The sequence below is a fragment of the Misgurnus anguillicaudatus genome, chromosome 2 (genome assembly GCF_027580225.2).
Source record: "Misgurnus anguillicaudatus chromosome 2, ASM2758022v2, whole genome shotgun sequence".
NCBI lineage: Eukaryota > Metazoa > Chordata > Actinopteri > Cypriniformes > Cobitidae > Misgurnus > Misgurnus anguillicaudatus.
The window spans coordinates 2,252,806-2,276,354 of NC_073338.2; the positions used below are offsets into that span (position 1 = coordinate 2,252,806).

The following is a 23,549-nucleotide window of genomic DNA, read 5'->3' on the forward strand; positions in this document are numbered from 1 at the left end:
CTCTATTGTTGGTCTGTGCCACTGATCTGTGGTCTGTGCGACTGATCTGTGATCTGTGCAAAGACACTCTGTCAGTTGACCAATCAGAACAGAGTAGGCTACTGAAAGGTGGGTTTAGGCAGACTTGAGTCGTTGGACAGCTTCACACGAATCGTTTGGGGATCTCTGAGAAATGGGGTAATTTTAAATTTATATTTTGTAAAAATTAGTGTTTTTTGACCTTGCATGCATTTAAACCTGTTGTCCTTGACTTATAAACAGTGATAGGATGTTTAAAATTGTCATCTTACTGGCTCTTTAAGGTCACATGATATAAGGTGAAAGAGTAATGATACATGCTGTAGCCATATTATTATGCCCTAACATCTGCCCAGCAGGTCAGTAGCCGAGGCCACTGATGTGGAACTGAACATGCGTGTAGGAATGCACACAGGCCGTGTGCTCTGTGGTGTCTTGGGTCTCAGAAAGTGGCAGTATGATGTGTGGTCAAATGATGTGACGTTAGCCAATGTGATGGAAGCTAGTGGACTACCTGGGTGAGTATAATGATTTAACCCAATCAATTCAATATAATGTTTTATGAGCTCTTATATATGCAGTGTGAGTGCCTTAACCCGTTAACTATTGAGCAATTTTAGTCTCATTAACTACTTATGTGTAAGACATGATGCACACGTGTAACCAGTTTCACATGCATAAAACCTAATTCACATGCACAAAAGTGTATATAAGGGATGGGACGATTACCGGTTTCACAATTAACCACGATAAAATTTTCTGACGGTTAGTATTATCGTTTAAAATTTAATTATCATTACAACCTTGTTCAAATGTTTTCAGTGTTTGTATCAGTTCTTTTTGAACATTTCCATCTCATTTTAACAAAACCATAATAATATTACTAACCTTAATCACTATAATCATGATAGGAAATTTTCATACCGTCCCATCCCTAAATATATACACACACACAGACTACCGGTCAAAAGTTTTAAACCATTACATCTGAAGTGCAGTCACCCTTTGCCTAGAAATTGCAAAACCGAACTTGTGTTTCTTAAAGTGTCACCTTTGGGTGAATTTTAAAGAGTATTGAAGGAGTTCACATTTAAACTGGGCTCTTATTGACTACTGTTCTTTAATATTCAGGCTAAATCATTTACTTTAAAAATAACTCTTTAAAATAATTTTTTTGTTTTTTTTTAATAACAGATATTAATCAGTGTGGGACAGGTATATTTTTGTCTACAAAAGTAATTTCAAACATTTAACCATAAACTTTTAAAATAAACATTATTTAAGATTATTTATAATATTTAAGTAAAGTGTTTTATAACTTTTGATCATTAGTGCACACACACACACGCACGCACGCACGCACGCACACACACACACACACACACACACACACACACACACACACACACACACACACACACACACACACACACACACACACACATATATAATTACATATATACATATATATACACACACACATATATACATATACACACATATACACATATATACAGTCAAGCTCAAAATTATTCATACCCTTTGTAAATATGACCAAAGAAGGCTGTGAAAAAAAATCTGCAAAATTAATAATTTTGATCTTTACTTTAAAAAATCTACAAAAATCCAACCTTTCATTGGAGAGGAATAATTTTAAAATGGGGGAAAATCTCATTATTAGAGAAATATTTTTTTCTAATACACACTGCTCACAATTAATCATACCCTTTCATTACATTCTTTTAGCAACCTCCTTTTCCCATTAGAACAGTTCTGAGTCTTCATCTATAATGCCTGATGAGTTTGGAGAACACCTGACAAGAGTTTAGAGACCATTCCTTCATGCAGAATCTCTCCAGATCCTTCAGATTTCAGCTCCATGTTGTTTGCTTCTTCTCTTCAGTTCATCCCACTAATTTTCTTTAGGGTTCAGGTCAGGGGACTGGGATTGTCATGGCTAAAACTTCATTTTGTGCTCAGTGACTCATTTTTGTGTTAGTTTTGAGTTTGAGTTTGTTTAGGATCATTGCCCTGAAAGAAGATCCAACCATGGCCCAGTATATGATTTCTAACAGGGACAGTCAGGTTTTTATTTTTTATCTGTTGAAATCCTAGACATCTTGATCAGATACATGGCATCATGGATTCTATGAAATACCAACAGATAAAAAAATCAAAACCTTATTAACGATCCAGATTTATTTTCACAGCCTTCTTTGGTCATAGTTACAAAGGGTATGAATAATTTTGAGCTTGACTGTATCTATATATATATATGTGTATGTATGTGTGTGTGTGTGTGTCAGTGTGTGTTTATGTATGTATGTATGTATATATACACGGTGCGATTTGTGAAAAAAAACAGAGGGAGGGATGTTTTCATAGGCGTCGATTTCGGTGGCGGTGGGTTCGCGTACCCACCATATTTCGTCATGAGTCATTTTGTACCCACCACTTTTAACTTCCATCCATAATAATTTGACTTTTGGTTGTTGTTTTTTTTTGACTGTGTTCAGTGGTTATGAGGAGCATGAGAGAGAAATTTGGTAATCATTGTCCGACCTAACAAAAATCCATTATAATATATATATATATATATGTATATATATATATATATATATATATATATATATATATATATATATATATATATATATATATATATATATATATATATATATATATATATATATATATATATATATATATATATATATATAAAATGTGTATGTGTATATATACAACCCCAAATCAGAAAAAGAGAATAGAAATTGTGAATAAAAAAGGAGTGGAATAATTTACAAATCTCATAAACTTATATTTTATTCACAATAGAATATAGATAAAATATCAAGTGTAGAAAGTGAGACATTTTGAAATGTCATGCCAAATATTGGCTCTTTTTAGATTTCATGAGAGCTACACATTACAAAAAAAGTTGGGACAGGTAGCAATAAGAGGCCAGAAAAGTTAAATGTACATAAAGAACAGCTGGAGGAGGACCAATGTTTAAGAATAGTAATGTTGTCCCATTCTGGTCTAAAACAGGCTTCTAGTTGCTCAACTATCTTAGGTTGTCTTTGTCGCATCTTTCTCTTTATGATGTGCCGAATGATTTCTGTGGGTGACAGATCCGGACTGCAGGCTGGCCATTTAAATACTCAGATCCTTCTTCTACGCAGCCATGACGTTGTAACTGATGCAGTATGTGGTCTGGCATTGTCATGTTGGAAAATGCAAGGTCTTCCCTGAAAGAGACGATGTCTGAATGGGAGCTATGTGTTCCTGTATGTGATGCAGTGCCGTCTAAGAGCCCGAAGATCACGGGCATCAAGTATGGTTTTCCAGCCTTGAACCTTATGCACAGAGATTGTTCCAGATTCTCTGAATCTTTGGATGATATTATGCACTGTAGATGATGATAGCTTCAAACTCTTTGCAATTTTTCTCTGAGAAACTCAGAAAAATATTTTTCGCCGCAGCATTGGGGGAATTGATGATTCTCTGCCCATCTTGACTTCTGACAGACACTGCCACTCTCTGACAGGCTTTTTTATACCCAATCATGTTGCTAATTGACCTAATAAGTTGCAAATTAGTCCTTAAGCTGTTCCTTAAATGTACATTTAAATTTTCTGGCCTCTTATTGCTTCCTGTCCCAACTTTTTTTGGAATGTAGCTCTCATGAAATCCAAAATGAGCCAATATTTGGCATGACATTTAAAAATGTCTCACTTTCAACATTTGATATGTTACATATATTCTATTGTAAATAAAATATAAGTTTATGAGATTAGTAAAATATATATGTATGATCTGAATCAGATATGGGATATATAAATGGGTTTCACGAGACACAATTTGCATGCTTTAAATAAAATTATATTCTCATAGAATACATTTCACAAATGTTAAATACAATTATTTGCACAAAAATGTCAAAACATTTTTATTATGGAATGTGCACATCATGAGTGAATCACCTCGGATCTGTGTGGGTTATTTTGAAAATCTCCTGGCAGTGCTCCTCCTCCCACCTGGGTTGTCGTGCTCTTTAACCAATCATATTAGGCTTACCATTTAACCAATTATAACCCGCTGTGAGCACATCCATCAAGGAGGACTGTTCTGTGCACCATGAAAAAATTAAGGGATAAAATATCTACTACAGGTGGGCTTTAAGGTCTTGAACTGCACATGTATTTCTCTCATATGATTGGTTAAGGCTGTTAATTAGGTTGGGTCTCTGTTAACAGGAAAGTGCATATCACACGCTCTACACTGGAATGTCTAAATGGAGACTATGAGGTGGAACCAGGAAATGGCCAGGAGAGGCACTCTTTCCTGCTTCAACATGACATTGAAACATTCTTCATAGTACCAAGTCACCGCAGAAAGGTACACTGCAAATTCTAATACTGTAGCTGTTCCGACTTAAAACTAATTACTCCTTAATTAATTTTAAGAAGTATAATTTCTTACTAGTTTTTATAGTATTCAGACCCTTTGCTCTGACACTCATATTTAACTCACATGCTGTCTTTTTCTTTTGATCCTCCTTGAGATGGTTCTACTCCTTCATTAGAGCACACCGCGCACAGTCTAAACGGGGTGTCTGAATCCACTTTTGCTAATTTAACGACAGGAAAAATTGTTTATGCACCAAGTGCACAGCCTAAAAGGGTTGTTCCTATTCTCGTATTGAGTAATGGGTGTGTTTTGGCCATAACGTGCAATAAACCAATGAGTCTCAGCTCTCATCTCCATTAAAATCCATTTCAATAGTTGTAAATGTAAATTTTGAAGAAGAAACCTACAAACTGTATTAAGCGAGCCAATTCTATAACAAACGTTGTGCTTACAAAACACTTTGATGAAGATCGCCTTGCAAACAGGTACCTTCTCCGGATGATGTATTAACATGAGATTAATCTGGATGTATTACAGTTTTTCTCAAATGCTAAAACACATTTCACAAACATTTCCTCCATGTTCCCCAATGTCTAAACACAACACCATTTTCTAAAGCTACATAAACACAACCATACCTTCTCACTTCAAAACTCAAACTTTCACACCAAAAGAGAGGCTTGAAGCTTTCAAAAATTTAAACACTATACACATCATTACACACTACAGCAAAACAATTGAAAACACAATGCTCAATTTGTGAGAAGGTTTTTTTGTTTCATAAGAGCCAGTGCATATTCTTAGAAACTTTACAGTAATGGATGTTCGATCTCTGCAGAGGATTAGACATTTAGATTTGTGAGTTTCATATGAATAGTATAAATCTATAGTAAATTCTGCATGTACACTACTGTAACACAACTCAATGCAAAAACAGAATCTATTGCACACAACAGTACTCTTGAAAACATGATTAGGGTGTTGTTGGTGGTGGTCTAGGAGGATGTCTTTTAGCTCCTCTAGGAAGGTGAGGAGACGTTGGGTGTTGTAAGACCCAATGACAGCATGCTGGTGGACAAGCCCCTCCAAACCCATTGCCGCACAAAGAGTAATATAACCCCCCTGTTGGCCAGGAACCTCAGTGATGGCTCTTTGGCCAATGATGTTATGGCCTCTTTGCCTTAGTTTCTGGAGGTTGAAGCCAGCCTCATCCAGGAAGAGGTACTCATGAGGTCTGGCCATCTGTAATATTCTCTGTGAAAATGTGAAAGTGCACAGGTGTTCAGAACAACAGTCAATCACAACTGTTGTCCACTAACTGTACTGTGAACATGGATGTATACTTACTTGCACATACTCGTAACGTAGGTCTTTGTGTTGAGCAGAGTTGCGCTCAGAGGGAACCCTATAGACCTGTTTCATCCCCATCTTTTGGCGCCGGAGAATCCGGTCTATTGTGGACAAGCTGACATCATAATTGCTCTCAAAGTTGACATCATCTGCAATGACTTTGTCTCTGATCTCCCGTAGTCTGATGAGGTCGTTCTCATGAACCATATCCACAGAATGGGTTTCTAGTGCCGCTGTAAATATGGCAACCCTCCCACCTCTATGTGGCATTCTTTCAAATCTAAAAATGCCCTGATAATGGTGGCCACGTTGAACCTACTCAGGTTTGGACGCACTCTTAGTCCTGCTTTAGCCATTGTCATGACATGGACCATGACATGGTCAATGACTGTTGCTCACATCTCGTCCATAATGATGGTGCGAGGTTGTCTTGCTCTCCCTCCTGGACCTTCTACTCTCCCTTGTTGGCCTCCTCCTCTCCCTTGTTGGCCTCCTCCTCTTCCTCCTCTGATGTGAACTACTCTTCCTCGTTGGCCTGTTCCTCTTCTTCCATGGCCAGCTCTTCTCCCTCCTCTGACTCGAATTCCTCTTTCCCTGAATCTGCCTTCATCCATTTTGTTTGTCTGGAATCTTCCGCAAAAACTGTGCACTCTGAACTTGCTTTTATACATGTGTTCACAGCATTAGCAACAAGTGTCTTCAATTTTTAGTCGTTTTGTGTAATGAATGACGCCAGGTGTGTTCATTGTGTTCAAATATTGCTCACTGTGGCAAGCATTTTGCATCACATGAGCTTTCATTTGAGAATATGAGCAGAGTTCTTTTGCAACTTGTGTTTTAGCAAAGAAAAACGTGTTAAGATTTATGAGAACAGAGGATTGTGTTTTGTAAATTGTGTCTTCGTGTGAAATGTGTTTATAATATTGGAAAATTATGGATATTTAGTAAATGTGTTTAGACAACTGGTCATTTGGTTTAGAGGATTGGCTTTTGTGTTTTAGCATTTGAGAAAAACTGTAACGCGCCTCCTGAGTGACGATCCTTCTTTTTTTTTCTTTGTCCAGTTGGTGTTTTCTACCTCAGGTGTAGGTCCCACTGGCTCACCAAGGCCATCAAAAGTGTTTACACCGTTTAAAGCGCTCATTTTGAGGAATGAATGAATATAAACAAACCTCTGTTCAGAGCGCCGCTATTGGATTGCGTAGAACGCTCATCGAATTCTGATTGGTCGAGAGTATAAATCGCGTTTAGGCTTAAAAATAGGCTCCTGCGCTTATCGCATTTTGGAAAAGAACGGCATCTTGTACCTACAGTGATTTGGCATGAAATGTTCATGGAGCAGTGAATAGGTTCAGTACACAGCCAAATGACATGACAAACTAATTTTTTTAAATGGTGTTTATTGCGGTTTAGAAAAGAGCTCTTCATTTAAAAACATTTAAAAATAGATGCAATATTTGCATTTGTTTAAAGCAAAACATTTAATCACTTACCATGTTACAGGTGAAGCAGCTCTGTATGCCTTCTCATGTCTCATAATCGTTCCTCATTTATTTCCATAATCTTTTACATTTTAATCCTTTAATTTTCCATATTTAAAAACATTTGTGTGCTGTTGCACATCCATGTGTGTGATAAGCAAATGCGCATTGTCTGCCTGTTTATAGGCGCACATTACTAATGCGCTTAGTAATTAACAAAAAAAACATTGCGCCATTTACTTTAGACTTTAGACCATGTTTTAGATGGTCAATGGCGTTGTCTATTTTAGTTGCCTCAAAATAGCAACGTGCCAACAATGCGCCTTAATGCTGCGTTTACACCAGCCGCAGTAGAGGTGTCAAGCGCGAGTGATTTCAATGTTAAGTCAATGTGAAGACGCGCTGACGCGCGTATGGAGGTCTCGCGGTGCGGATGAAGCGTTTGGCACGGCACAGTAGACGCAATGCTGCGCGAATGGTGCTTTTTGTGCATTTTGCTTTTTGAAGCGAATTTGCGGCTGATGCCCGAGTTGAGAAATTTTAACTTTGGCGGATTGTCGCTCACTCAGCATGAAGGCTTGATATTGTCCATGAGCAGTCACCCAAAGCTATTTGACACAAGTTCTTATTTGTATAGAGAAAATCGGAATCTTCTAAAATCGGAAATTGGTACATATTGGACTTTTTAAAGGTATTGGACTTTTTCACTGATATAAATCCACAAAACTCATACTAAACATGTTATCACAAGACTTTTCAAAACAGAATCTAGTAGTCTAGATTTTTTTCTTTAAAATAATTACATACAACTTTTAAAACATTCAAATAAAACAATATATTGATTTAGAATTTCTAAGACACTTTTTGGTTAGAAAGGCAATATGCGAGTAGGTGTGAATGCTCCTGAGTAATCTGTGATTGACAGTTGAGAAAACAAAAAACTAGCATAGTGAGCTGCAAAATGAGCCTTGTAGGCAGTAATGTAAGAGGAAACTACTTTCTCTGTTGTAAAACCATGATGAGGTATACTTGTGAATTTAAAACTAAATATTACAAGTGTGTGTGTGTGTGTGTGTGTGTGTGTGTGTGTGTGTGTGTGTGTGTGTGTGTGTGTGTATATATATATATATATATATATATATATATATATATATATTATATCGAGGTAACTTTATCATGGTAAATTTAGTAAGAGATGAAGTGTATTGAGTTGTTATTGAACTCTGGTAAAGGTATTGCTTGGCCATTTTAAAAATGAACACAGGATAGTGTTTGGTTGGCCAGCGAGGGTGTAATGAGTGTGAAACCGGTTAGATCAAAATGCTGGTTTTATTGAAGAGTAATCCACAAAACAGGCAAGGGTCATACACCAGGCAAACAACAACATCAAAAGCAATCCAAAATCAGTAGTCAATATTCCAGGCATGGGTCAGGGCAGGCAGAAAACAATCACAGAACAATAAACAGGCAAGGGTCAAAAATAGGGCAAGACAGAATAACAGGATTAATATCGCTCAGAACTGTAGACCAGGCTAGCAAGACTTCGCAGTGTGAGTGTGTGAGAATTGTTTAAAGTCCAGGTGATTACAAACAGGAAACAGGTGTGGTGAGGAACTGGTAGTGCAAGGGATGATGGGTAATGTAATCCGGATAGTGACAGATGAGAGACACCTCTGCAGGCCAGCAGAGGGAGCCATTCTGGCTCTCATAACAGAGCCCCCCAGGAGTGGATTCCCGACACTCCTCAGGAAGTCCAGAAGGGTGGTGTAGCAAAAGCAGAACCAGGGGAGGGACGGTGGGCCAGGTCCATGTAGTGGTCGAGGGCTAGGAGGCCAGGAAGGAGCCGGCAGAGCAGAAGGCCAGGGAGGAGCCGGGGGGAGCAGAAGGCCAGGATGGAGCCGGTGGAGCAGAAGGCCAGGGCAGAGACCAGAGTGAAGCTGTAGACCAGGGTGGTGGATCCAGGGACCAGTGCAGAACTGGAGACCAGAGTGGAGCAGCAGGCATAGCAGCAGGGTGAATCAGAGAACTGGTCAGAGTGATTTCCAATTGTGGTGCTGGAGGTGCTCTGGGCCTGCAAACAGGGAAAGGAGAGAGAGAGGCTGGCAAGGCCAGTGAAAGAGAATGAGAGGCAAACAAAGTAGAAAGCTTGGTTAATTTGGGCATCGCCATCTTGGGCCAGGCAGAGAGTTCAGGGAGCTCATGAGCAGCCATTTTGGACCAGGCAGAGAGTTCATGGAGCTCTTGGACGGCCATCTTGGGTCAGGCAGAGAGTTCAATGTCAACCATTTTAGACAGGGCAGAGAGACTCTGTGAATCAAGCATTGCCACTTTAGCAAGGTTGTGAGATTGAGGGTACATTGAAAGTCTATTGTATATGGCTATTTTGGCATGGGCAGAGAGTTTTTGGAGCTTGGGAGTGACCATAATAGCTGGCCTGCAGGACTCAGGGAACTCAGGAGTAACCATTTTGGCTTTTACAGGAAACTCAGGGAGCACAGAATCAGGCCTTAAAGTCAGAACAGCAAATTCAGAAAACTTGGGTTCGGTTAGCTTGGTCGACACAGATCTGGGGACAGCTCAGGGGACTTCAATTCCAACTTCTCAGCCATAACAGAAAGTGCAGAGAACTCATGTGACCTTTGTGATTCTGATGATTCACTTGACTTTGGTGATTCCCTTGTGACAGAAAGTGCATAGGGCCTAGGTTCAGATCTTCCAGTCATGGTTGAAAGTGCAGGTGACTCAGATTCGAACCTTCCAGCCATGGCTGGGAGCTCAGAAGACTCGGGTTCATGAACTGGAGGAATTTCCTGGGAAACAGAAGAGCAAGAAGCAGATCCAGTACAACACAAAGTCAGTGCAAACTCACATGATTCAGTTGATGCAGATGATTTGAATGATGCAGTTGCTGCTGTAGATACAGAAGATACAAGTGCTGCAGATGGTGCATAAAGGTCAGCCAGTAGATCAGAGGTGTGCCGACTTTCACATTTACCAGAACTGGGTCTGTTTGTCTCATTGTCCTCGGGGTCGAGGACGAGACATGAAGAAAGACAACAAAATCCTATTAGCGTAGGGGCCATTCATATGTATACACATGTACACACACATACACACACACACACACATGTTTTTTTCCTTATATGTAGCCTTTTCTATTTTATACGTGACATTTGTTTTTGAAAGTTTATGCCCGACTCATGGTTTGCTGCACATATGTAAACGAGTAAGGAGAGATTAAACAAATTTCTTAAGAATATTAATAACATTTACCATGCTTTGAAGTGTTGATGAAAATGAGGATTTAGTTTATTTATTTATTAGGTTGTACAAACTAGCTATTGTGAGATGAGTACCATTTGGTTCAGCTCATAGGACTAGATGTTACTATCCCTAGTAATCAGCACTTTCTAATTTGTGGGAGAGGGGTAAGAACGTCATCAGGGTCTTCAGGTGGGCACCGCCCTTCATTGGTGTTTCGTTAATAGGCCCACAACACCTCCAGAGAGCTCAACGGCACCACCTGGCATCCCAGGTGAGCCCCCTTCTGCTTTTACCCCTCCGTATTGTTCTTTGCAGGCGAGTTGGGGTCCTTCCTCTTTATCCAGATCCACCTGCTGCTTCGCTCTGCTGCCTCTGACAGTGCTCTGATGGCTTTCCTGAAGGCCTGCCCCCGAACTCCTACCCCCTTCAGGAGCCTGACTATGAATGTAGCCACAAATCCTCTGCAACCAACCTCTATCGGAAGTACCTGTGTATGCCAGCCTAGTTGTTTTGCCTCACAAGCTATATCGGTGTACTTCAGCTTTTTTCGTTCGTACACTTCTCCCACTGCAGCCTCCCATGGTACAGTCAGTTCCACGACTAACAGGGACTTCTTTGAAGTTGACCACAAAACAAGATCTGGCCTGAGCTTGGTGTTTAAAATCTCAGGTGGAAACTTGAGTTGCTGATCTAGGTCCACTTGCATTTTCCAATCCCGTGCACCATCCAAGAGGGTGCTATCCACTTTTGTGGCTGGATTTGCTTGGCACTGCCCTGATCTCACGAAAGGGATAGTGAATGAGTGTTTGGCTGATGGTTGAGGGAGGGCATTAACGGAGGATCGTCTTCCTTCCAGAATAACTGCCAGTTGGCGTAGGACTTGGTTATGCCCCCAGGTGTAACGGCATTGGGACAGACTGGTTTTGCAGTCGGTGAGGATGTACCTGAGAGTTGCTGGGGTTTGGCAGAGAGGGCATGCTGGATCTTTTCCCAACCACTGGTTCAAATTCTTAGGTGTAGGAAGAACATCATAGGTCGCCCTAATAAGGAAGCTTATTTGGATTCCTTTAATCTCCTACTTGTCTCTCCAAGTGATCTTATGTTGATCCAGGTTTTCCCAGGTAGTCCACTGGCCCTGCTTGGCTTGTGCCACTGCCTTTGCACATCACTCTGCTTCCTGTTGATTCCGGTTCTCAGCAACTACCAACTTTCTCCTCTGCAGATGTTACCTTGTGCCATGTAGATCAACTAGTTCCAGGTCCAAGCCCGCCTCTTCCTTGCTGCACCTGTCCCACTATGTTTCCATGTCTGAGAGCGAATTGTGCTTGCTCTACAGCCTCAGCTGGGGTCCACTTCCTCCCAGTTGCAAGTCTTGGAGGAGCTGTTTGTATGGCTGCATCTTGAGACTCTGCCAGGGTAATGCTTATCCTCACTTTGATGCACTTGTATTCTTCTGTGAGGCTAGAGATAGGCCGTTCAAGTGCACCGTTACTAAAACAAATTATGTGAATGCCTTGTTAAAGAGAAAAGTTTTAAGTCTAGATTTAAAGGTATCTACTGTGTCTGATTCTCGGACAACGGTTGGTAAATCATTCCAGAGCTTAGGGGCTAAGTAGGAAAAGGATCTTCCACCTTTAGACACTTTTGATATTTTAGGGATAATTAAGAGACCAGAATTTTGAGACCGCAGTGCAGGTGATGGATTGTATTCTGATAGTAATTATCTAAGATATGAGGGTGCTAGGCCATTTAAGGCTTTGTAGGTGATTAGTGATATTTTAAATTGTATGTTATATTTAACTGGTAGCCAGTGTAAAGATGCCAGAATTGGACTTATGTGGTCATACTTCTTAGATCGAGTAAGCACTCTTGCAGAAGCGTTATGAACTAGCTGAAGCTTGTTTTCCTGATTTGCATGGCATCCTCCGAGTAACGAGTTACAATAGTCTATTCTAGAGGTCATAAAAGCATGGATAAGCTTCTCTGCATCTGATGCAGACAGCATATGGCATATTTTTTAGATATTTCTAAGATGGAAGAATGCTGTGCGGCAGACATTGGAGATATGGCTATCGAAGGATAAATTACTGTCGAACATCACGCCTAAGTTCTTAACCGTGGAAGATGGCACCACAGTGCAGCCATCTATGGGCAACTTGCAATTTGTCATATTATGTTTGTAGCGATTCGGTTCGATAATAATTATCTCTGTCTTATTGGAGTTTAGCATGAGAAAGCTATGTGCCATCCAGTCACTAACATCGCAAATGCAGTCTGTTAGCTTAGAAAATGTGTGTTTCGCTGGGATGTGACGAGATGTAAAGCTGGGTATCATCCGCATAGCAGTGAAAACTTATGTTATGTTTCCTAATTATGTCTGCTAGAGGTAACATATATAACGAGAACAGGATAGGACCTAAAACTGATCCCTGCGGTACACCTTATTTAGCCAGGGAGTGATATGACTCTTCCTTATTTACATAAACAAAGTGATAGCGATTGGTTAGATATACGACCTAAACCAGGCTAAAGCCTGACCACTGATACCAGCATAGTTTTCTAGTCTATTGAGTAAGATTGTGTGATCTATTGTGTCAAAGGCTGCGCTAAGGTCTAGTAATATAAGGATTGAGATTTCACCACGATCGGATGTTCATAGGAGGTCATTTGTAACTTTAAGCAGCGCTGCTGTCTCTGTGCTATGGTGGGGCCTGAATCCTGATTGGAACTTTTCATATGTACTATTATTTGTCAAGAATGTGTGTAACTGGGGGGAGTCACGTGACACGATGCGAGAGAAGGCAGCTTAGCAGTGAGCTCCGCTTCTGTTTGCTACAATTATCCTGTTAATAATCGCGACACGGTGGAAACCGTATTCGCATTATCATCAGAGCAATACTGATATTAAAGAATGTCTAAAACCATGAAATCTTCGGCTTGCGGGGATATAAAAAGGCATTTACGCTCCCATACGCCCGACGCTACACAGTATCAAGATAGCCGGGAGCTAATGCTAGCTGACTCCGAGACCGAGTCTACACTTGCGAATCAAGACAGCACCAACATTTATACAATTTTTACCAAAATCTCAAGTGATTTGGAGGGAATTGCGGAGATACACAAAACGACTGCATCGGTGGAGGCTAAATTATCCGCCCTGATTACAAGACTGGATGAGGTTGAAAAATGAGTGGAGTTTCTAGAAGTGGCTGAGAGAGAACTACAGGCCAATCCACCTGCTACCAAAGCCGAGTTGGAATTAATATGGGATAGAATAGAAGACATGGAGAATCAGAACAGACGCAATAATGTTCGTATCGTCGGAATACCTGAAGGAAAAGAAGGCCAGGATATGGTGAGGTTTCTGGAGAGTCTTATCCCTCAATTGATTGACTCGCCAAGCCGGGAATTTGAGATTGAACGCGCACAAAGATCTCCGGGACAGCGCCTCAACTTGATGGATAAACCTCGGATAATTTTAGCAAAATTCCTGAGGACCGCCGACAGGGATTTTATGTTACGGGCGACGAGAATTAAAGGCAAACTTTATTGGGAGAACAATTTTATTATGGTCTTTCCTGATTTCACCAGAACAACACAGCAGAAGCGAGAGAGATTTAAGGAATGCAAGAAAATGCTGCACTCGAAGAAGGTGAGCTTCACATTGCTTTATCCTGCAAAATTAAGAATTGATACCAAGGATGGCCGTAAGACTTTTTCTTGTCCACGACAGGCTATGGCATTCATTGAAAAAATGTAATGTGCTTTGATATCCTTTTTTATTTCTATTTTTTTCCTCAAAAGCTTTTTTTTCTGCTGTTAAATTTCATCGGCCTTGATTATTTTTGATTTTTTTTCTCCATTGTGAGTAGCGAAATGTCGCGGAACTTCTCTTGAGTGAGTCATAGACCATTGGACTATTGTGGGATGGGTTTTTGTTAAAACGTTAATGTGCTGTGTTTATATCGAAGCGCAATCTGTTTTTGTTTCTTTGTGGGTTGAATGGGATCTTGCGGTTACACTATTGCTTGAATATGGTTTAGAGAAGGGGAACTTGGCTACATATGTTTTTTTTTTTAATTCAAGAATGCCACTCGTTGACTTAGGTAAATTGTCTTTTTCTACGTGGAATGTAAATGGGTTGGGGCACCCTATTAAAAGAAAGAAGGTGGTGACTTCTCTCAAGCGTAACAAACTGGATATTGTATTTCTTCAAGAGACACATCTTGCTTTGCATGAAGCTGAAAAATTGGGAAGGGCTTTCGGCGGTTATATGTTTTGCAGTGAAGGATCAAGTAATAGTAGGGGAGTTATAATATTAATAAAAAAGCATTTACAATTTAGATATGTTAACCAAATGAAAGACACGTCTGGAAGAGTAATTATGGTTTGGGCCGAAATACAGGGGAAGAATTTATTATTGGCCAATATTTATGCGCCTAATTTTGACAACCAAAATTTTTTTATAGAACTAGAAGTGAAGTTGCTTTCTGCAGGGAATTATGAGATTGTGCTGGGTGGAGATTTTAACTTGTTAATGGATCCACTTTTAGATCATAATAGCCCAAAAGTGTTCAAAACACATCACATCAAAAGCGAAATTGTCATCACTTAGGATGTGTCAATCTCTCGGTCTCATAGATATCTGGAGACTTCTGAATCCAGTTATAGTTTTTTTTCGCATGCACATAAAATTTTGGTAACACTTTATTTTAAGGATCAGAAATTAGTTGGTAATTAATGACTAATAAGTGTATGTGTAACTGACTAGTTAGTGACCTGTAAGCAGTTACAAGCTATTTATGAGCCATTTATTGGTTGTTGTCTTGTTTTTGTCTTATAGCCCCTTAACACTTGATTTTGTCCTAACAATGAACTTGTTAACTAAAAACAAAAGATACTAATAGCTTGCATTGTGTAAAATACACACTTTATAGGTTCTTAGTACACTGTTTGAGTTTGTAGCTTATAAGTGTGAAATAAATATAGAATGGGCATTTCAAAACAAACATTTAAATGAGCAGAAAAAGTACTTTCATGTTACACAGAAGCAGTTTTTTAGAATCTGGACCTTCTGTTGATAGACCCGCCCCACACATACGCAAACCGGCATTTGATTTGATTTGATTGGCTATAAGTGTGTTTTGGTAGTCGGCCCGTCTCCTTTCCAACGCGTTTTTCAAACATTGTGGACTCCGCCTTTAAGAGTATGTTCCCTATTCTAAAGTAAACATTTATTGTTTTCCAATAACAGAAGAGACAATAAATATTGCAGTAAAGAACTTGTTCTTTATTGTTTCAAGTTTCAACAAAAGAACGGGGTGGCGCCAGCAGATGCAAATACTGCATCCCAACATTCATTGGCTCTTTGGTACATTCTCAAAGCAGATTTGTCTCTCTAGCAAGTTCCCAATATGTTGGTCATTGACGTGACGTTGATGTGACAGACTGAAAGGGAACTTGCCACATTCAAGTGAAAAAGTGTTTGAAACTCGTAGCAGCAGATTCAGCAGTTGTAGTTATGTACTTGTGTTTGTGCTAGAAAAATATAAAACAAAACAAAAATGTGAAAAAACATTGTACATGCATGTAACTCTCATTGCATAGATGCAAATGCTGTATTGTGAATGTGAAATATTTGTGTGTGACTTCACATTTTTTTATGTAGGCGTTCAAATAGGATTTGCACCATATTTTCTGCAGCAATTGTAGCAAAAATAACTTAAAATACTTCATTCTAAACTGTATTTTAAAAACTGCCATCCTTTTGTTTTTTTTTGTTTCTATTTCATGTAAAGCTGGTTTAGAACAATGAACAATTGTGAAAAGCGCCACATACAAATATGAATTCATTATCTCTAATAACTTTACCTTTGTTTGTACCCAACCTGTTGTTGGGTGTGTTTTCAGATTTTTCCTGGCCTGATCCTCTCAGACATCCAACCTGCTAAAAGGATCAAGTTTAAGACAGTGTGTTACTTAATGGTACAGCTTATGCACTGCAGAAAGATGTTCAAGGCTGAGATTCCGTTCTCCAGTGTCATGACCTGTGAGGATGGAGATAAGGTACTGTACACCAAAATATCTATGCATGCACTTTAAATCCTGTTGGATTTAAAAAAAAAAAACATTGCTGGGAAAATATTGGACAGAACACATGTTGGGTTATAAATAGGTTGTTTTTAACCCAACCATGAGTTGAAACAACCCAGCATTGCATTGAAACACCCCACCATAGGTTTAGTGATTAACCGAACATGAGTTCTCTCCAATAAACGGTATGCATTGACGTCACTGTTCCACGTGACCACGCCAGAGCATGCCCTGTTGAGTGGGAAACATTCAATAAAATCGCTTGTTTTTATAGCGGCTGCTGCGAAAATGCCAGTAACACTGACTATTATCAGCTTAAATTAAATTTAGTTGGGCTTGATAGCAGAGGTGGACAATACTCAGTTACATTGGTTACATTTTCTAAGCATCTGTGCTTTCCCTCCTCCAGCAGGCGTAGTGATATTACGCACTGCCCGAAAATTGGACTATTTTCAGCTGCTCCGTAATATCATTGCACCTCCTGCAGCCATGTTACAGCAGCAAAGTCCTTGATTATTACGCCGGAATGAGAGTATAGTTCTAGCCATATCTGCCTAGAAAATCGCAACTTTTAATTTTTTGCCGGTCTTAGTACACGCAATGTAACTACAGAATAGGGGTGTAAAGGCTCAAATTACTCACTGTTCGGTTCGTAACACGGATAAAGGGTCACAGTTTGGTGCGGTTCGTTACACTTTTGTTACAACAGGCTTCTTTACAAAAAAACCTGTTGTTTTTAACCTCTGCCAAAATCAACATTTACATGTAAGAGCACTTGTATCATTATACTACATTAGGGATGGGACGGTATGAAAATTTCATATCATGATTATAGTGAGCAAAGTTATCACAGTTATCAATATTATCATGGTTTTTGTTAAAATGAGATGGAAATGTTCAAAAAGAACTGATACACACACTGAAAACATTTTAAAAAAAGTTTTTTTTTAAATCACAATTGAATATTTCATGTCTCTGATATTCTGTGATAAATAAATAAATAAATCTGTCTAATAAGTTTACCGTTAATGAATACAATACATTATCCCTTAAATGCCTTCTTGTGCAAAAAAACTATGTTGCATGTGCGCGTCTGCGTTAAACTGATTTTGGCTGGACAGGATTTACAGCGAGTTTTCATAATCACGGTAATCAAACACGGTTGAAATGATAATTACATTTTAAACAATAATACTAACCGTCAGGACATTTTATCGTGGTTAATCGTGAAACCGGTAATCGTCCAATTCCTATACTACATGTACCAACTTTACAGTAACTTTTTTATATTCTATTCCACTATCTTCAAGTTTTTTTCGCAAGAAGATCAGTTTGTTAACATTTAAACACAAAGGCAATGTGTGCTGTTTCTGTCTCACCTGTGATCGCGTGCTATCAACAACACCCTTGACCCTGGTGATGATGGTGTAATAAGCGACTCGTCATATTAGATTTATTGCCTTGAGCATACGGCACTCGCAAATTTTACAGTTTTGTCCACGTTTTTCTGAGCATCGCTGCTGCAGTAGACATAAATGAAGCTGGCAGTGCCACTATTAGCATCTTTTCTCCTTCGCTTGCCGCGCTAAACGGTCCGCGCCACACACACACGCCAATGTGTGAGGAGGAACTGTGAGGTTGGCAACAGATTTGCATAACATACTTTCAGTTGATTAGACAGGTACTCTTACGTAAACACACGCAGAGCTTATTCAGAACCATACATTAGCAGTTTTATGCGTTGTTTTTTAGAAAAGCGTGGTCGAATCAAACACGGTGCACCATGTTGCACGTGCGTCCCGAACCATGGGAGGATGACGGGACGATTTGATTCTTTACCGAGAACCATTACACCCCTACTACAAGTGTCAAGTTTTAAATAGGAAAAATATCCAAACTCTTTCTAATCAGATTCAATTGATTATGCTTGGCTATGCTAAAAGTGGTGCCGCCAGACCTGGAGATCAACTGAATGAATTCAAAAAAGGTAAAAATTACTAACTCTAGTGGAGCTAGATCATAAAAAATAAAAATTAGCATATTTTCAAAAAAAGTGGAGTGTCCCTTTAAAAAGCTCTGATGGTTCGATTCACGATTTTACATTTTCTTTGGTGTGTAAGTTTGTATTAGTACATGTTAACTATATGCAAAAGGTACAAACCCCAAGGTAAACTATAATGCGGGTTGTGTTAAAAGTAATGTGTTTTTTAACCATAAACCAAGCAAACACATTGTATTATACCAGATACACAAAACAATGTTGTTAAATGAAATGGGTGCACTGCTTTTTCCTCCATCATAGCCCTGTTAATCATTGCTCTGTTTCACTCTCCTGCTGCTCTTTACTGTGTGTGTACTGATGTGCTTCCATTGCCCAAGAAGATAAGTGCTGGTTTTAGATGCATTGTTGCATGCAGGGCCGTGCACAGACCTTTAGAGGGGCATGTGCTGAAACTGAAAAAGGGCACCCCCTGCAAATAAATATAAGATAATAATCATCTTAAAAGCTTTATATTTATTCACTATTAATGATTGAAAAAAATCACCATTAATGAATGAAAAATGACATTTTATGATAGCTTGGCATTATACAGTGCAAAGAATATCTGGCCATGTAAGTTGGCTTTAACAATTTACATTCTGGGTGTTTGTCTGTATTAGGCCTATTTGTAGTCATGTGTTTGTGAAGTCCTCTTGTGTACTCCCTCATATTTAATTGTAGAATATATTAATTTAATTTTTTTCCTCTGCTTACATACATAAAGTTAAAGGAGCGGTGAATCAAAAACTCAATTTTAACTTGATAATTTGTTATATAAGAGGTCATCATACTTAAATGAACATCCTGCAAGTTTCAGAACTGAAAACGTCCATGCTACTGAAATATAACCGTCTTTGGCACCAAGCCAGCTAAACACTCCAGTGAAAAATTCGGAAATCTATGACGTCAAAGTAGAATTGAAACACCTCCCCATAACCAAAAGGACAAGTCTACTTTTGTAGCCCCGCCCACAGCTTCGCGTGACACGTGTGTCTCAGTAAGTAAACATGTCTTTAAAAATTGACAAATTTAACCAAAATGACTTTTTAAATACATTTTTTTCTGAGAGACTTTTATTTTGACGCGGTGATCTGTTATGATACCATGGAAACGCATTTTCACAACCGCGTGGGAACAACCATGGGAACAACACAGAAGCTAAATACTTCAATTCGGAGGCTTGGAACTTAACATTAGCAATATGCTTGGATAAAGTTTGCTTTTGAAGAAGTTCCAGCTCGTGTGGGGAGTGTTGTTAACGTTGTGTACATGGATTCATTTGTAAAGAAGTCGATGCTGGATTTGCAGAGAGACTCAGAAGCACCACTTATATTGGATCTGACAACAATGACACAGCAGTATAATTCACAGTAAGACATTTTACTTTATTTAAGTTACTGCGTTTCACTATTGCTTTGTTAAAAGAGATTGCTTGATGTCCTGTTGTAACATCCATGTCTAAATACGTTTGTTGACTGTTTTAATTTACTAAAAACATTAAACGATTAATAAAGGTACAACACTTAACAATACGACTGTAATTTAAAGGTAGAAATATACAAAGTTAGTTATAAGGAAGGATTTATCAACCGCAGTTTAGATTCTGATGCCCGTTTACTGTGTTGTATACGGTAATTTAGGCAAGTTGCGTTTGAAAGGTCAAACACTCAACAAAGCTTATTTTTTATCATATAACTGTGGTATTTAACATTACGTGAATGTAAAAGCAACCTCACAAGCACAATAGAAATATACAAAGTTATTGATAAGGATTTATTAGACGCAGTTTAGATTCGGATGCACGCTTACTGTGTTTTATACGGTAATTTAGTCACGTCGAGTTTTGTTTCTACTTTAATATACGTATTGTCATTTATGTGTATCATCTTTAGCACCCAGAATCTTTTGTGTCTCAAACATATTTGTGTTCGGCTGCTATTTTTAATCACATTAATGTTTTTAAAACATTTCCCTACATGTAATGACGGGGAATGAAGCTGTCCAATCATAGCAGTGGGTGTTTACGTTCAAGTCTTCAATGCGGCCTGCCCCTTAAAACGAACCATTTCTCAAGACAGCCACTAATCCATGTTACAAAATAGCGTATTACTTATTGCTTTTGATGTTTTTGAATGTAAAAACAACGTGAAATGCATAAGTAGACATCAATCAACGTCATAAAGCAATAAAATCGACCAATTCACGGCCCCTTTAAATAAAAATATGTTTGAAGAAAAAAAAGGTATTCGGTTTGGTTTTATAAGCTAATTTTCATTATTTGGTTAAAATGTTTATGTATGTGATTGAGAAGAGGGGGAAATAGGAGATTAAAGATCAAAATGGGAGATTATACTATACTATAGCCATACTATTAGCATATTCAACATGTATCTGCCTACCAGGCAAAAACTGTGCTGAGGACCAGGAACCTTGGTATTTTGAAGGTGCAAATAACTGCATTACTGAAAAATATACTATATACTAAATACTAAATAGACTTAACTCTATGCAGTTGATTTCAGAATAAAAAGTTATGAACCAAATAATCATACAACTCCCTTGACTAATTCAAGGCATAAGATACATGCATATACAATAAGTTATATCCAGATAGCATACTGTAATGAGTGACAGGGCAATATAATGTACATACTTGTATCCTTTACACGTTTCTCGTCTCTATCCAGTTTTCCTTAACAGGGCATCTGATGTCTAAGACCTTTCTAATCTGTAATGTTTTTGGTGTTAATGTAGGCTAGACATTTACCCGCACGGGCGCGTCTTCTCGCGTGAGATGTGCTGACTTTAGATTGAGATGTGTCATGCAAAAAAAGCGGTAAAAATCCGACCCTGCATTCCGTATTGTTGTCACGGGTGCCCTTCACATGCGTTAACACTTGTTTAAAAACTGCTCGCGCTTTGTCAAAAACTCCATTTGGTCGCAGTTTGGAGCCCTTGGTGCCCCCTGATTGCCCACTCAACCAATCCCGTCTATGGATAATTCGGCTCTGCTCAAATTTATAAAACATGCGCCGTTATAGACATACTAGTGTTTCGTAATGAGACAGCATTGTACTCAAACAACAAGATACTTATTTACCATTGCAAGACGTTCAGCTGCTCTGACTGCTGTGGAACTTCAGCTCGCTGCACTCAGGGGGCGGAGTTGGGAGGTTTGACAGACAGTTTGAGGGGATCCAAAAAGATTTAGTTTTTTAATAATTTTATTTGATAAATATATTTGTAAAACTTACAGACAGATGTAAATGGTTAACAATAGCATTAATTTTTATATATATATATATATATATATATATATATATATATATACAAAAAAATAAAACACCTCCAAAAAAGGGCACTTCGGAGTGTAAGTACCTATGGAGTGAATTTTGTGCCATATTTAAACAAACAAATCCAGCATTTTGCAAACAAACTCAATCCGCTTTGCAATGGGAAACTCGACTCGCAAACAATCAGAAAATGCTTTGCAAGACCATGATTTTCTCACAAATGTGAACACGATTTTCTCACAAATGTGAACACGGTTTTCTCACAAATGTGAACACGGTTTTCTCACAAATGTGAACATGATTTTCTCACAAATGTGAACATGATTTTCTCACAAATGTGTGCAATCCAAAACAGCAGATGGCACTTTTTCAATTTTTTTCAGACATTTTCAACTAATCTCCCTAAAAAGCCCTGAATTTTAGCTTAGATACCACCCCTGCCAGTGGCAGCAACTGAATAAAGACATATTTCATTTGTTGGGCTTCATTCTGTTGGTCTCATTGAATTTATTGAAAGTGTTAATAATACTAAGGGGTTGTGTACACCAAAACTTTTAAACGCGGCTGAAAATGCCTGGACTACGCCGAATGTCAGCTGTTTTTCACAAGGTTGCAGTACTAGAAGCGCACATCCGAACGGTCATTGAGGACAGTAAGACCGCTATGCTAATGTTAATGTTTCAAACACTGTTTCGGGTGCGCCTACGGTAACGCGTAGTACACATAGCTCGGTTCCGGCAACTGAGTTAACACGGCCGACTAACTGGGTGACTGTCAGGCGGCGTAGTCATATTCGATGCCCATCGAAGTCCCCCCTAGTAATTTCTAACAGATTCGACATTCTAAACAATACACCGGCTGAGAAATCTGTTAAAGGTGCCCTTGTTATTGGAGACTCGATACTTAAGAACGTGAACATTGAGGCACCAGCCACCATAGTTGACTGTATACAGGGAGCCAGATCGTCAGACATTACCAGTGTTGTGGGTAACGCGTTATAAAGTAACGCGTTAGAGTACTCTAATTACCTTTTTCGTGAAATGTGTAACTTAACGCGTTAGTTTTGTGCGTTAAGTAATCAGTAACTTCGTTATTTTTTTTTAAAGGAATACGTTATTTTAAAGAAAGGAAAATCCCGACTGCAGCCTGCTTTTTGTCCGACAGTAGTAGGTCTAGGTCTAACGTGCCACCTACGGATGTATCAGCGGAGCCGAAGCGCTGTGATCAGGCTGTGATACGTCTGTGCGCGTGTGTGTGTTTTTTTTTTTTTTTTGAACTCCCGGCAAAATGGCAGAGAGGACAGCGTTTGCAATATGGAAGTATGCACATTATTTTCAATTTGTCAACGAAAAGGAAAAGAACATAACGGTAAAATGCACACTCTGCGTTGATGAAAAGCTTCTGTCGACCGCCAAAAATTCTACCTCAAATTTAAAAAAACATCTCGCATCCAAACACCAATCTAGCACTCTGGTAGCAAAGCCTGCTGCTGCTGCTGCTGCTGAGGAGGACGACGGTGGTGCACCAGCTCCAAAGCAACAGCGTTTGAGTTAACTCACGGTTCCCACGATGACCAGATGGAATTCTTTTTATGAGGCT

General features: G+C 39.0%; 1 protein-coding gene across 1 annotated transcript in view; it reads left to right on the forward strand.

Annotated features, from left to right (window-relative positions):
• The window catches only part of adcy1b (adenylate cyclase 1b), a 579,599-nt gene that overhangs the window by 171,996 nt on the left and 384,054 nt on the right, over positions 1-23,549 (forward strand). The window contains exons 6-8 of the mRNA XM_073871739.1: positions 378-536; positions 4,275-4,416; positions 16,434-16,589. Coding sequence (XP_073727840.1) covers positions 378-536; positions 4,275-4,416; positions 16,434-16,589 — 457 coding nt within the window. The remainder of the gene's footprint in view (positions 1-377; positions 537-4,274; positions 4,417-16,433; positions 16,590-23,549) is intronic.